Source organism: Hoplias malabaricus, chromosome 2 (assembly GCF_029633855.1).
Source record: "Hoplias malabaricus isolate fHopMal1 chromosome 2, fHopMal1.hap1, whole genome shotgun sequence".
Classification (NCBI taxonomy): Eukaryota; Metazoa; Chordata; class Actinopteri; order Characiformes; family Erythrinidae; genus Hoplias; species Hoplias malabaricus.
In genome coordinates this window covers 43,151,585-43,164,257 of record NC_089801.1, presented here as the reverse complement: position 1 = coordinate 43,164,257, position 12,673 = coordinate 43,151,585, and the positions used below count along the sequence as shown (strand labels likewise).

At 40.9% G+C, this 12,673-nt stretch overlaps 1 protein-coding gene across 1 annotated transcript; it reads left to right on the top strand.

Annotated features, from left to right (window-relative positions):
- Positions 1-2,275: 2,275 nt before the first annotated feature.
- Positions 2,276-9,838, top strand: LOC136676721 (scavenger receptor cysteine-rich type 1 protein M130-like). Its single transcript, XM_066653912.1, has 8 exons — positions 2,276-2,851; positions 5,063-5,368; positions 5,743-6,039; positions 6,714-7,013; positions 7,101-7,388; positions 7,531-7,914; positions 8,567-8,689; positions 9,199-9,838. Exons 1-8 carry the CDS (start codon positions 2,455-2,457, stop codon positions 9,243-9,245), a joined length of 2,142 nt encoding a protein of 713 aa, XP_066510009.1. The 5' UTR covers positions 2,276-2,454; the 3' UTR covers positions 9,246-9,838.
- The last annotated feature ends 2,835 nt before the right edge of the window (positions 9,839-12,673 follow it).

Genomic DNA, 12,673 nt, shown 5'->3' with positions numbered 1-12,673 from the left:
TTGGAGTCACCAATCCACCTACTAACGTGTGTTTTTGGACCGTGGGAGGAAACCAGAGCACCCGGAGGAAACCCAAGCGGACACGGGGAGAATACATCAACTCCTCACAGACAGTCACCCGGAGCGGGAATCGAACCCACAACCTCCAGGTCCCTGGAGCTGTGTGACTGCAACACTACCTGCTGCACCACCGTGCCACCCTGTTTGTTATTATTATAACACAATTGTATTGGTTTACAAGCCACTAACTGGAGTCCAATTGGAGAAAACAGAACATGGAGCCTGAGGACATTTGAGAGCAGTTGATTCTAACACTGCTGTAATTATAAGTAATGTATGTTCAGAGCTCCTGAGAAATGCATCTCACTAATGCCTCACACTTGGAGTGTTTACTACGGAGGAAGGAGGATAAAGTCTGGGTTTTGTCCAAGATGAATGCTACAGGTGGTTGCACTGACACATACAGCTCCTCCAGGTAAATTCTAAAACATTTCTATGCATGTGTGAAAGGGGCATAAGTGCCAGGCCAGTCATCAGAAAATAGTGTTCTCCTTCAAGCAGTTTGTGGTGAAGAGGTAGAGTTTTAGATGTCTCAGAGAAAGCATGCTCTATATGATTGAAGAAGACGTAGTTTTATGGTCATTGCTATGTCTGATAGGTGTGACAGTGCAGCAGCTGCACATGCGAATATGAAAACCAAGTTTAATACCAATTGTCGGCTAGAGGGGTGTAAGTTCACCAGAATTAAGATGTTGGGCTGTGGACCTGCATTCTCTGGAACTGTAGAGCTCCATCCAGTGGCTTTTAGATGAGTTGGAGTGATTTACATCTAAATATTCTATGATTATATCCATCAGATCCTCACAGCAATGTTAGGAGGTCTACTGTAAACCATTCCAAATGCATACATTACTCTGTTGTGACATCCTCCTCTGACGCAATTAGAGATCAGATGTAGCTCTTTCTGAAGCTCTGATCGTCTGCATTTGGACTCACGAGTTTTCACAGAGATGGACAGAAGGAGAGTTGGACAAATCTCAAGTCCTGGGCGAGAAAGCACAGTTATTCTGACCACCGTGATCTTCATGATTATCTGCTGCAGAGCAGGTGAGATGGACTGGGTTTAACTTGATGATTTCTTCTGGTGTCGTAAGAGCAATGACAGGTAGAGATCAACAGATATTCACAGTTTCTGTCAAATAATCTTAAAAACTGTAGGAAGTGTAGATGCTCAAATACACACATCGAATAATAAAGATATATATATATATATATATATACTTTTATTATTTTTTTTTTAATTTAAGAAGAACAAGAGAGAGAGTTGCGTATCAACAAACTAATGAAGAAATGTAGAATGACAGGAATAAATAAATGCAGAGAGAAATAATGTGTAAATACAGAAAAAGAGCATATGCATTAGAATGCACGAATGAACTCTTTACTTAATAATGCCCTTTACTACTCATAACCCTGCAGTGAGGTTTTTATTGTGATTACAAATAGTGATGTTCCCTCTCTGCTCCAACTCCTACTTGCACTTCACCCACTTACATGCATATTTCAAACACTCAGAGAGAGCTTTCAATAAATGTATTCTGAATCGCAGAAGGTGGCCCTCAGGTTTACATTAGTAATGGTGTAGGATACATGTCACTGATGGTCATTTAGCTTTAACATTACTTAAGTGTAATTTTAAAGTGTTGTGTTGCAAGATTCATGCTTATTTGCTTAATGGAACATATGGTGTTGTCAGCATGGTGACGCTGCATTTAGAGTGAGGAGTGTGGTGTGTTCACACGGGGCTGCATGGGCTTCTTTCAATTTCATGAACTTGGGAAGTAATTCATGGTGACTGGGTGCTGGGATGGCTGCCTGATTCTCTGGATGTGTATAAGTGCTTGCACATCCACACAGCCACACAGCCTTTAGGCCACAATTATTATTATTATTATTGTTATTATTATTATTTATATTATCATAGATGAATAGAGAGTTTTGTGCTTCACTTCCTGTGCTGAGTACTCAGAGTAGTTTGAATGCTTGAATTAAAAAAAGATTTAAAAAAATAAAAATAAAAGGAAAGATGCTCACTGTACAGACAAAAGATGTAAATAATTTTGAAAATGTAGGAAGTGTAGAGGGCCAAATAAACAGGTTGAATAATAAAGATAAAATATATATTAAAATATTACAAATATGTAAGAAAAACAAGAGAATGTTGAACACCAAGACACTAATGAAAAAAAAATGTAGAAAGACATTTCATGGGCTAGGTAAAAAAGAAATAGATGGCATTCATGGTGATTGGGTGCTGGGATCGCTGCCTGCTTCTCTGGATGTGTATAAGCGCTCATTGCCTCTAATAACTTGTGTGTGAGTGTGTGTCTTTAGTGCAGTAGATGTTTTAAAAGTCGAGTGTACTGCAGTCCAGTGCCAGAAAATGTATGTATCATGTTCACATCTGGAGACAGTTTGCGATCAGTGTCAGATGTCCAAATTCCTTGTCATCTTCTGTTTCTTCTTCTCATTATAGATGCAGCCAATGTCCAAATGGTGGAAGGAGATGACCTCTGCTCTGGCACACCTGAGGTGTACTATGAAGGGAAACAGAAGAAGTTGGAAAATTACTACATTGACTACGGGACAATAGCAATTCTGTGCAGAGAGCTGAAGTGTGGAGATGTGGTCAATGCTATGTTCAGAAATGAACCGAGAAGCTCAGATAAGGATCTGTTCGTACATGATGTGGACTGTCAAGACAGAGCCCAACAGCTGTCAGGGTGCAAAATATCCCACGTGTCCATCAAACCCAGTTATCGCAACATCAGCATCACCATCAGCTGCTCAGGTAAGACATATATTTTCCAACTTCTGGTTGAGAGCATGTTGTGCATATTTGTTGATGCTGCCTCTTCTTTCCGGTGTCTACCTCTATTTTTGTTCTTATTTTACTTTTGTTTCTCTCTCTCTCACTGGCTTCTGTTGCATTTTTGTCCTTTTTTTCTGCTGCTGTTTTTTTTTACCACTGTTCCACTCCCTGGATTTACTTTCACCCTGGATTCATTTTGGACTTGGCTGTTTTCTCAGTGGTTTGTTACATGCACAAGCCCTCTCCCTTTCTTCCCCTTCCCTTTGCCTACAGTTGTTCTTACCTCTTGCAATTGAATTTGTTTCTATTGAATTTGTTGTATTGGACAATAACACACTCCTATACTCAAATTGCTGGGACTAAATCAAACACTTACTCATCTACTGCTATGGGATTCTTTCCTGTTGGACTTCTAACCCTGCATTCTATTAATAATAAGGCACTGCTTATAAATGACTTGATACCTGAGAACAGCCTGGACATGCTCCTTCTGACTGAAACAACCTGGAGATTTTCTGAATTTAAATCTATTATTGCTATCATGTTTTTTGTTATATATCTAAACCACTTACTGGTAAAGGAGGTGGTCTAGCTGTGGTATTCCGTATTGAAATGTACATAAAGAACTGAACTTACATGATGTTTCTACCTTTGAATATTTAGATATGAATAGATTTAGATATACATATACATTTTCTCATCTTCTCCAGATCTCTGCTTTATCTGATCTTTCTAAACAATCTTCTCCTGAAGATTTAGCCACACATTACAATAGCATTGATTCTATTAGATCTAACAACTGCCTTTGACACCGTTAATCACAATCTCCTCATTTCCAGACTGTTTGGTGGCTTCAGTGGTTACAATTATACTTTTTTGACAGCCTTCAATATGTTACTTTGGGTTCTCATCAATCTCATATGGCCCCAGAAGATCATGATATACTCCAGGGATCTATTCTCGTACCTCTCTTGCTCATCATTTACTTTTCTCCATTCTGACAGGAAATTTCTAATCATGGTTTTAAATTTCACTGATGATATTCAAATCTATATTAGCACTTCTACTCCCTCAGCCTCTGCCCAGGCTTTGAGATTATGTATTGCAGATTTAAAACATTGGCTACATAATAATAATGATTTAAAACTTAATGCTGATAAAGCTGAAGTTCTACTTGTCAGAACAAAGTCTTCTTTTATACCATACTTTCCTGTTGACATTGATGGTGTTGCTATCAAACCAGCTCCTGTTGTGAAAAACCTTGGATTTCTCCTCAACTCTACACTTTTCTTTGAGACCCATGTCAAGTCAGTCACCAAAACAGCATTTTATCATCTGCATAACATCACACATTTACGCCTTATGCTCAGTGACAGTGATGCGACAATGTTGATAAACGCATTTAGATTTTCCCGTATTCATTACTGTAACTCATTTTACTATGGTCTTCCAGTTAAATTGATTGTCTTCAGTACATCTAAAACTCATACACCAGAGTTCTGACTTCCACCAAACACACATCTCATATCACTCCTGTTCTTCTGCAGCTCCATCGACAACTCCACTGTTTTTCTCTCAGATCTAATTTCTCTATATCAACCCTTGCGCATCGTCAGATACTCTAACACAGGTCTTCTAACTATTTCTTCAACTAGACTATCTACTTTGTGTCAGATCTTTCTGTGCTGCTGCCCCCAAACATTGGAATTCTCTACCATCCTCTCTTCATAACTGTACGTCCTTCAAATCTTTTCCACGCACACACACACACACACACACACACACACACACACACACGCACACACACACATTTTTTGGTTATGTAAGGCATCCTTGGGTTTTTGAAAGGCACTACATAAATTAAATATAAAAAACAATTATTATTACTATCATTATTATTATTATTATTATTATTATTATTATTATTGTATCAATAAAATGCAGAGTGATCATTCATTCATTTTCTGAACACTTAACCAGTAAGCTATAGCTGCAGGGTGCCCTGTCCAAGTAAGACCCACCATAACTATGACCAGGGTGAATTATTGTAGAATGTGAATGATTGTACCTGACATGTTTTAATATGTGTCTACTTCTGTAAAAGGCTATGTTAACATATAATGAGCCTGTAAGAGAATTTAGAATATAATTTACCTATGTTTAAACCTTCCCTTCTGTGTATCCTCTCAGATCTTGTGAGACTTGAGAATAGTGCTGGAGTCTGCTCTGGGAGAGTGGAGGTGAAGTACGGTCAGTCCTGGATGCCAGTGTGTGAGACGGACTTTGACTGGCAGGATGCTCAAGTGGTCTGTAGAGAGATGGGTTGTGGGACTCTGTTGAAATTACAGGGGGTACCATATGGAAAAGGGTACCTCCCATTTGGGACCATAGAGTTCCATTGTAATGGCACAGAGAAGAATCTTCGAGCCTGTGGCATCTTACCCAAAATGGGGCAAACCTGTATACCTGGCCAAGCTGTTCAACTCACCTGTTCAGGTAGGGATAGGTCTTCCGCATACATCCTTGGAGGATGTGTCCTTCACCAAGACTGAGTTTTCTTTAGATGCCAAGTGATTAATCAGAATCATGCTAGCTAATACCAACATCTGTAACCTTCATGTGTCCTACTTTAATAATGTTGCTCCAAAATTAACTCAAGTGAATGTAACCAAAATCTCCATGAAGTCATGAGTGAGTTTGTACTTGGTGTAGCTGGAAAACCGCGTGAGATGTTTGATAAAACATTTGTTAACAAGAAAGGCTGGTCCAAGCTAGCAGCACAATCAATGTCACAGAAGACATTTATAGAGAGGTCAGTGGTGGTAAATACATCAGATTTTAGGAGGCTTTACTCTCCCTCCACTCTCCAGGGCCTGATGATGTGAGGCTGGTGGAAGGCAGTGGTCGCTGTACTGGGACAGTGGAGATCTTCAGTGATGGGGTGTGGAGAAAAGTGACTGCAGACAGATGGTCCATGCAGGAGGCATCGGTGGTGTGCAGACAGCTGGACTGTGGCTCCGCTGTAATGTCCACAATGAGAGTGGCTGGAAAAGATGAGATCGCATGGGGTTTCCATGTGGCCTGCAAAGGATCTGAGTCTGCCGTAAAAGAATGCACAATTTTATACAGTTGGGAGGTCAGGTTCCCCGTCGGAGTGATCTGTTCAGGTACCTTGTACAGCATAGTGGGTAACATCACGACTTCTAACTTGACATTAATTTTTCTGTTGTATTATATGATTAGATTTGAAAATGGCTCTGTAGGGAAATGTAATAAATGCAGATAAACATTTCAGCCAATGAGAAATTACTTTGAAAAAAGTTGGCATGATGTGTTCTGAAGTATTTTCCATTTCAGCTCAATCTTACACCAAAAATAAGTCACTTGCAATTCTGAGTTGATATCAAGAGGTCATCTGTCTTTGCGAAGCTACCACAAGCTGAAAAAGCCATTTTTAAAATAATTTGTTACTCAGCAGGACATGGGCCTATTACATGACAAGCTTTTTCCACCAACCTGGAACCAATTTGGTTTCTCTGTTCGGTCCTTTTTTATGAACCACAAAAATTTGTTTCCTAGCTCCCCATTATCCTATCAGAATCCATCAAATATTAAACCCGACAATACCTGTGGATATAATACGAAAATAATAAATGGATTCTTCTCAGTAACTAGGATGATTATTAATTTCAATTTCACTGAACCATATTAAGCTTTCCATGGAAATGGCTTGCTTATGGCTGTGAGTTTTATATGATGCCTTTATGTGTCAATTGTCAATCCTTTCCTCATGGTGTGCCATGCTTTTCCATTCAGTCCCTCTCATCTTGTGTTCTCTCAGAATTTGTGAGGCTTGTGGATAGATATTCTCTCTGCTCTGGGAGAGTGGAGGTGAAGCTCCATCAGTCTTGGAGCCCAGTGTATGAGGGGGACTTTGACTGGCAGGACGCAGAGGTGGTCTGTCGAGAGCTAGGCTGTGGACCTCCTCTAACTCTGCCAGTGACAATCTTTCAAGGGAAACCATTTGGGATGAAAGAGTTTCGGTGTAGAGGCACTGAGAAAAAAATCCAAAGCTGTAGAACCTCAGCCAGTAAGAACAGGGTCCACACACCTGGCAAAGCTGTGGGACTCACCTGCTCAGGTAGGTAATTACATGATGTATGGAGTCAGAGTATTGGGTTTTGAAATTTAAACACACTCAGTGATGTTCTGTACTCACTTTTTCCAGCGCATGATGAGCTGAGACTGGTAAATGGTAATGGTCGCTGTTCTGGGGCAGTGGAGATGTTCAAAGATGGACAGTGGAGGAAAGTGGGAGCAGATAACTGGAACATAAGAGATGCTGTAACTGTGTGTACACAGCTGAACTGTGGCTCTGCTTTGGCAGCTACAAAGACAAAATCCAGGACCGATTTGCCTGAAGTGGGAATTCTGATTGACTGTGAAGAGTCCTCAATCAAATGTCATCACATGAGAATTTGGCGAATTAACTTTGTTGCTGGAGTCATCTGCTCAGGTAATGTTTGGCCACACTGACAATGATAAAGTGGGGGAGCTAGAACAGCACCACCTAAAGTCTAAGCAGTATATTTGCAGCCAATGTATATTTGACCAATGTGGAAAAGCACCATAACTTTCCTTATTTTGCATATTTGCAGAGGTTTTGATGAAGCCCACTATCCAGGTCTCTTATCCCTCAAGTGTGTCCAGGAACCTCCAGGGGCCAGAGGTGTTCAGGGGCCACATGTTCATCATCACCTGCTCCATTCAGACGCAGTTCCCCGGAGGGTCCTTCTACCTTCAACTGCCCATCAACAGAACAAGCGACTCTCAGGCAACGGACAGTCACTTGGCCTCCTTCATTTTCCCTGCTGTGAATGATTCTGACCAGGGGAACTACAGCTGTGTTTATGAAAATGAAGTGATCTTCCAGACTGAAATGTTCCAAATAATGAAATCAAAATATTATAACAACTGGATTTCCGGGCCTTTCATCTATAATTTTACTTCTATAAGTGAGCCTCTGTCCATTACAGTCACAGGTATTAACTGTAGGGATTTTGTTCTTTTTGGGTTTGGTCAGTCTGGGTGTTAACAAGTATATAACAGACCTGGAAAATTAATGTTCTCCTCCAAGAATGCTGAACTGTTGACCAATGGTATTTGTGAAACTGACCAATGCTGTTTACACATCACAATTTATTCTGTATTTGGCTTGATTTGAACCATTTGTGAAAAGGTACTAAATAAGAACCCATTTCCAGGGACCACATTTACATAAAGGAAGCAAACATGCTCAGTAGAGTCCAGAAGTTTAAGGAACAGGCAGTGGCCATAACAGTATTGGCCAATTAGTATTCTACTCAAAACATTACGAAATATTAAGTGATGGTGTCTGTGATGCTAAGCATAAGTGTGCTTTCTTACTGACCAATGTGGATGTCTGTTAGCTAACATAACAGTATTGGGCAGTTTAATGTTCTCTAAGCATGTTAAAGATTTTGCAGTAGCAGCTGTTTGAAAAATATGTGATGCAGTTTGAATGCCTGGAAAAGCTCAGCTTCATCCTTAATGATAGGCATCGTGTGATTAGAGTGAGTCCTAGCTAATACTGGACTTAAATGTCTGTAGCTTTATATACACACAGTACCACATTCAATTTAGTCTTAAAATCTGTGTGTATGTGGTTTTCAGATTTCCCATTGACTTCAGTTATCACCAGATGGCTGCTTGTTCCACTGCTGCTGCTGATAACCTGCTTGTCCATTGTCATGATCTTCAAGAAGTGTGGTCACTTCTTCACCAGAGACACGTCAGGTGAGTGACCACACCACCACGAATGAACAACAGAGCGAAACTAAAATACACCACAGAGCTTCATTCATTAAGAGAGTCCAGAAATAAGTGTTGACACATGCCTAATTCACTTATGTCATAAACAGTTTGAGAGAGGGAAGTGTGTCAAGAGCTTTTTTTGGACTCTGTTAATGTGACAGATAATGTTACAGTACAGTGCTCCACTAATTATATATCTATTGTGTTTTAATCCACACATAATACTGATGGGATAAAACAGGAAAATTTGGGTAGAGAATATTGATAGAGAATATTAAACATTATTCAATTACTGTCTGATGCAACAAACTAGTGCATGACCAAAGCTATTAAGCTTTTGTGACGTGTTGAGAAATGTAGGTGAGCCTCGTACACCCACTGCTAAACTAAAGCAAACTTCAGAAGGATCTTCAGGTAACATTAAGTTTAGGATTGTGGGAGAAGCTTTTGAAACTTTTCTGTTTCTTATTGTTGTGCTTGGGTTTCTACAGGCTGGGAAAATCCAGGAGATGCTGATGATGAGAACACAGAGTTATAGTCTCTGTTCCATCACTCGCTGCAGAGTAACAGAGTTTGAAGAAGTGATTTGGAGAAATTGAGTAGGGGGAATGAGGAGAAAGCCAGGAATGTGTTTCATCGAGAGTGAGTGAGGATGTGTGGTCAAAAATGAGAGATGGTCTATTCTGAAGTTCACACTTGTGGTTTCATGTTCTGGAAAAATAATAATTGAGAAGTTCTTGCTAGAGGGATCTCATGATTCTGCAGTGAATAATGAGACATTAAGGCAAGTCACAAACCCAAGTATCAGAGAGGATCGAGAACAACATCTTGGTGCTTGTACCATACTTGGTGTATGTGTTCTTGAATACAATTTTATTACTATGTGAATTTAGCAGTGGAATATGACGTCAAACAAGAACACAAGGACATAACAACCCACAAGTACACACAAAAAAAAAAAGCGTCATGAGTTTGGACTTCAGGACAGCAATGTTTCACGGTTGCACAAGAGCTCACCACATCACCCTGCAGAGTGTGAGACTGATCAGATAACTAGTGTCACATTCAACAAGACAATTTCTGCCACAGCATTTAATCTCCTGCTAGTCTTCATTTTCCCCACTTTATTAGCATTGCAAATATAAAGAAAGGTAGAATGATGCCTACAAAGATGTAACAGGGACAAAATAAAAGTGTAATTTTGAAAGGCATAAGGAAACATTCAGTCTATTATCAGCAAAGTGCACCAAAGTCACCTGTCATGGTGTGGGGTCAGTGCCAACAGCATGGGTGAAGGTACATGGGTGGAGGTGGATATTGGAAATTATAGATAACTATGCTGCCATCAAGGTGATGTCTTTTCTCAGGAAGTCCATGGTTATTTCAGCAGGACAATGCCAGACTGTGCATGCTTAACTGGCCTGTGGTCCTCCTATTGTCACCATGGAGACAACCGTGACCACGAAGTGTTGAGCACATGATGAATTCCGTCATGTGGGAATGAGCAAAAATTCCACTCACAAAACTGCAACGATTAGTTCTTAGTTCCTAAACTCCTAAACAGTGTCAGTAAAAGGGAAGGTGAAAACTCCAAAACTTTTTTTTAAGCGTGTTGCAGGTGTCTGAGTCTAAATGTGTTTATTTTTACAAAATACAGTTGTTCAGTTACTTTATTTCAATTAGATATTTTTGTTACATGAACTTTTTTAAAATAACAGGAGGATTAACAAAATGACCCAGCTTTTCAGGACATGGGATTTGTACATTAACATTGTGAAAAAGTGTTCAAAATATCTGACCACCTATGCATTCATTCATTCATTTTCTGTAACTGCTTAACAGGGTTCAGGGTCGCTATGGGTCCGGAATCTACTGGGAATCACTGGATGCAGGGTGGGAACACACCCTGGAGGGGGCACAAGTCCATCACTTAGTATCCACACAGGTGTGAGTGGACACTTTTGAGTAGCCAATCCACTTACCAATAGGTGTTTTTGACAGTGTGAGGAAACCTGAGCACATTGATGGAAAAACACGCAGATGTGGGGAGAACAAACCAAATTCCTGTCACATAGAGTGGGGCTTTACACCAGGACCCTGAGACAGTACCTGTTGCACTCAACATCCATGCACAACTATGTAATTCAAATTAATTAAGGTCCAATTAGAGAATAGTTTTCAGCCACGGTCCAGAACATCATAATTTCCAACTTGCATTATGATCAGTGCCATATACTGTATACCGAATTAGCTTAGTAGTTATATCAATATTTTAAGTTGTTAACAACAACTGAATGTAAAAGCAAATGTCAGGACCGAGTCAGGACAGACAAACCTAGACAAATAGAGCTAAACAGAGAGAGCTTAAACAGACTAAACCTTGAGATAGAGATATAAAGACAAACCTAGACAGAGAGAACTGAACAGAGACCTAAACAGAGAAAGCTAAACAGACTGAAACTAGATGGGGACTGAGACTGAACAGATGTAGATAATGGAGACAAGACTGGGGATAGAACAGGATTAGAGACAGAAGACTGGACAGGAGCATGTGACTGGACGGGACAGGACAAAGTGCTGGACATTGGACGGGACACTGGATGGGGACGTAGACTGGACATGATTATAAAAAGGACTGGAATGAAGACAAGACAGGTGACAGAACTAAGTACTGGGAATAGACAGGGGACTGGACTTGAGACAGGACAGGTGACAAAACTGAGGCTGGGTACTGGACTGGAGACAAGACACTGGACAGATATGGGGACTGGACAGGACTTGGCATGGGAACAGGACGTTCTCAGGAACTGACACAAACATGGTGACAGGGACAGAGAAAAAGGCAGACAAAGGTACTGGGACATGGACAGAAATAAGAACCAGGACAGGGACAGACAGGGGAACCAAAACAATTGGGGGTGCCCAGGACTGGCAAAAGTCTGTGGGGATGTCCGAGAAGCCAGCCTGGGCACAGATCTAGAGACCTACGGACAAGAACTGAAGTCACAGGAACAGAAGCGGCCGAAGCCACGGTCACAGTCACAGAAGCGGCCGAAGCCACAGGAACAGAAGCTGCCGTTGAAGCTGCCAGCGCAGGAACAGGAGCGGCTGAGGAAGCCGCCAGCACAGGAACAGGAGCGGCTGAGGAAGCCGTCATCTCAGGGACAGAAGCGGCGGAGGTAGGCGCCATCACGGGAACAGAAGCGGCAGAGGTCGCCGCCATCACGGGAACAGAAGCGGCGGAGGTCGCCGCCATCACGGGAACAGAAGCGGCGGAGGTCGCCGCCATCACGGGAAACGAAGCGGCGGAGGTCGCCGCCATCACGGGAATAGAAGTGGCGGGTGCCGCTTTCACATTGACAGGAACGGCCTGGTTGGCTGCCTTCACAGGAACAGTAGAGTAGGAGGAACAAAGGCGGAACATGGGTGGAGACATAGACAATAACAAACAGAGCTATGTGCTAAGTGAGCACATGGCGGGGAAAACAGACACAACAGGACAAGGGCAGGGCGTGACAGCAAATTACAATTCATTTTCTATATATTTTAACAATATCTGTTGTCAGTTTTCACATGGAAAGGGACAAATTATAAATAAATACTCTAAATAAAATATTATTTTGCCATTTCAAATAAATAATAAAAAAAATAATTTAATAAAAATGTACATATTAAAATAAACAGTGTAACAAGTGTAGTTTCACATGACTTCACTGCTTTTCCCCAATGTCACAATATCATCAACATTTCTCCACTCGCTGCATAACCAGTAAGCTGACGGGCTCTTCTTGCTAAAGGGCAAGAATTTATCAGAATAACTTACTCCATTTTGATTATGTCCAGGTCCAAACAGGACAGCGTGTGGTTCCAGACCCAATCTGTGGTCCAACTACATTGTGTAAAACATAAATAAAACCAGAATACAATGGCTTGCAAATCCTTTTCAACCTACATTCAGTTGAATAC

Coding starts and splice junctions, on each gene's coding strand:
- LOC136676721 (XM_066653912.1), top strand. CDS start 2,455: ATGTTCACATCTGGAGACAGTTTGCGATCAGTGTCAGATGTCCAAATT. Junction 5,369..5,742: donor TGTTCAACTCACCTGTTCAG/GTAGGGATAGGT, acceptor TCCACTCTCCAG/GGCCTGATGATGTGAGGCTG. Junction 8,690..9,198: donor CTTCACCAGAGACACGTCAG/GTGAGTGACCAC, acceptor GGGTTTCTACAG/GCTGGGAAAATCCAGGAGAT.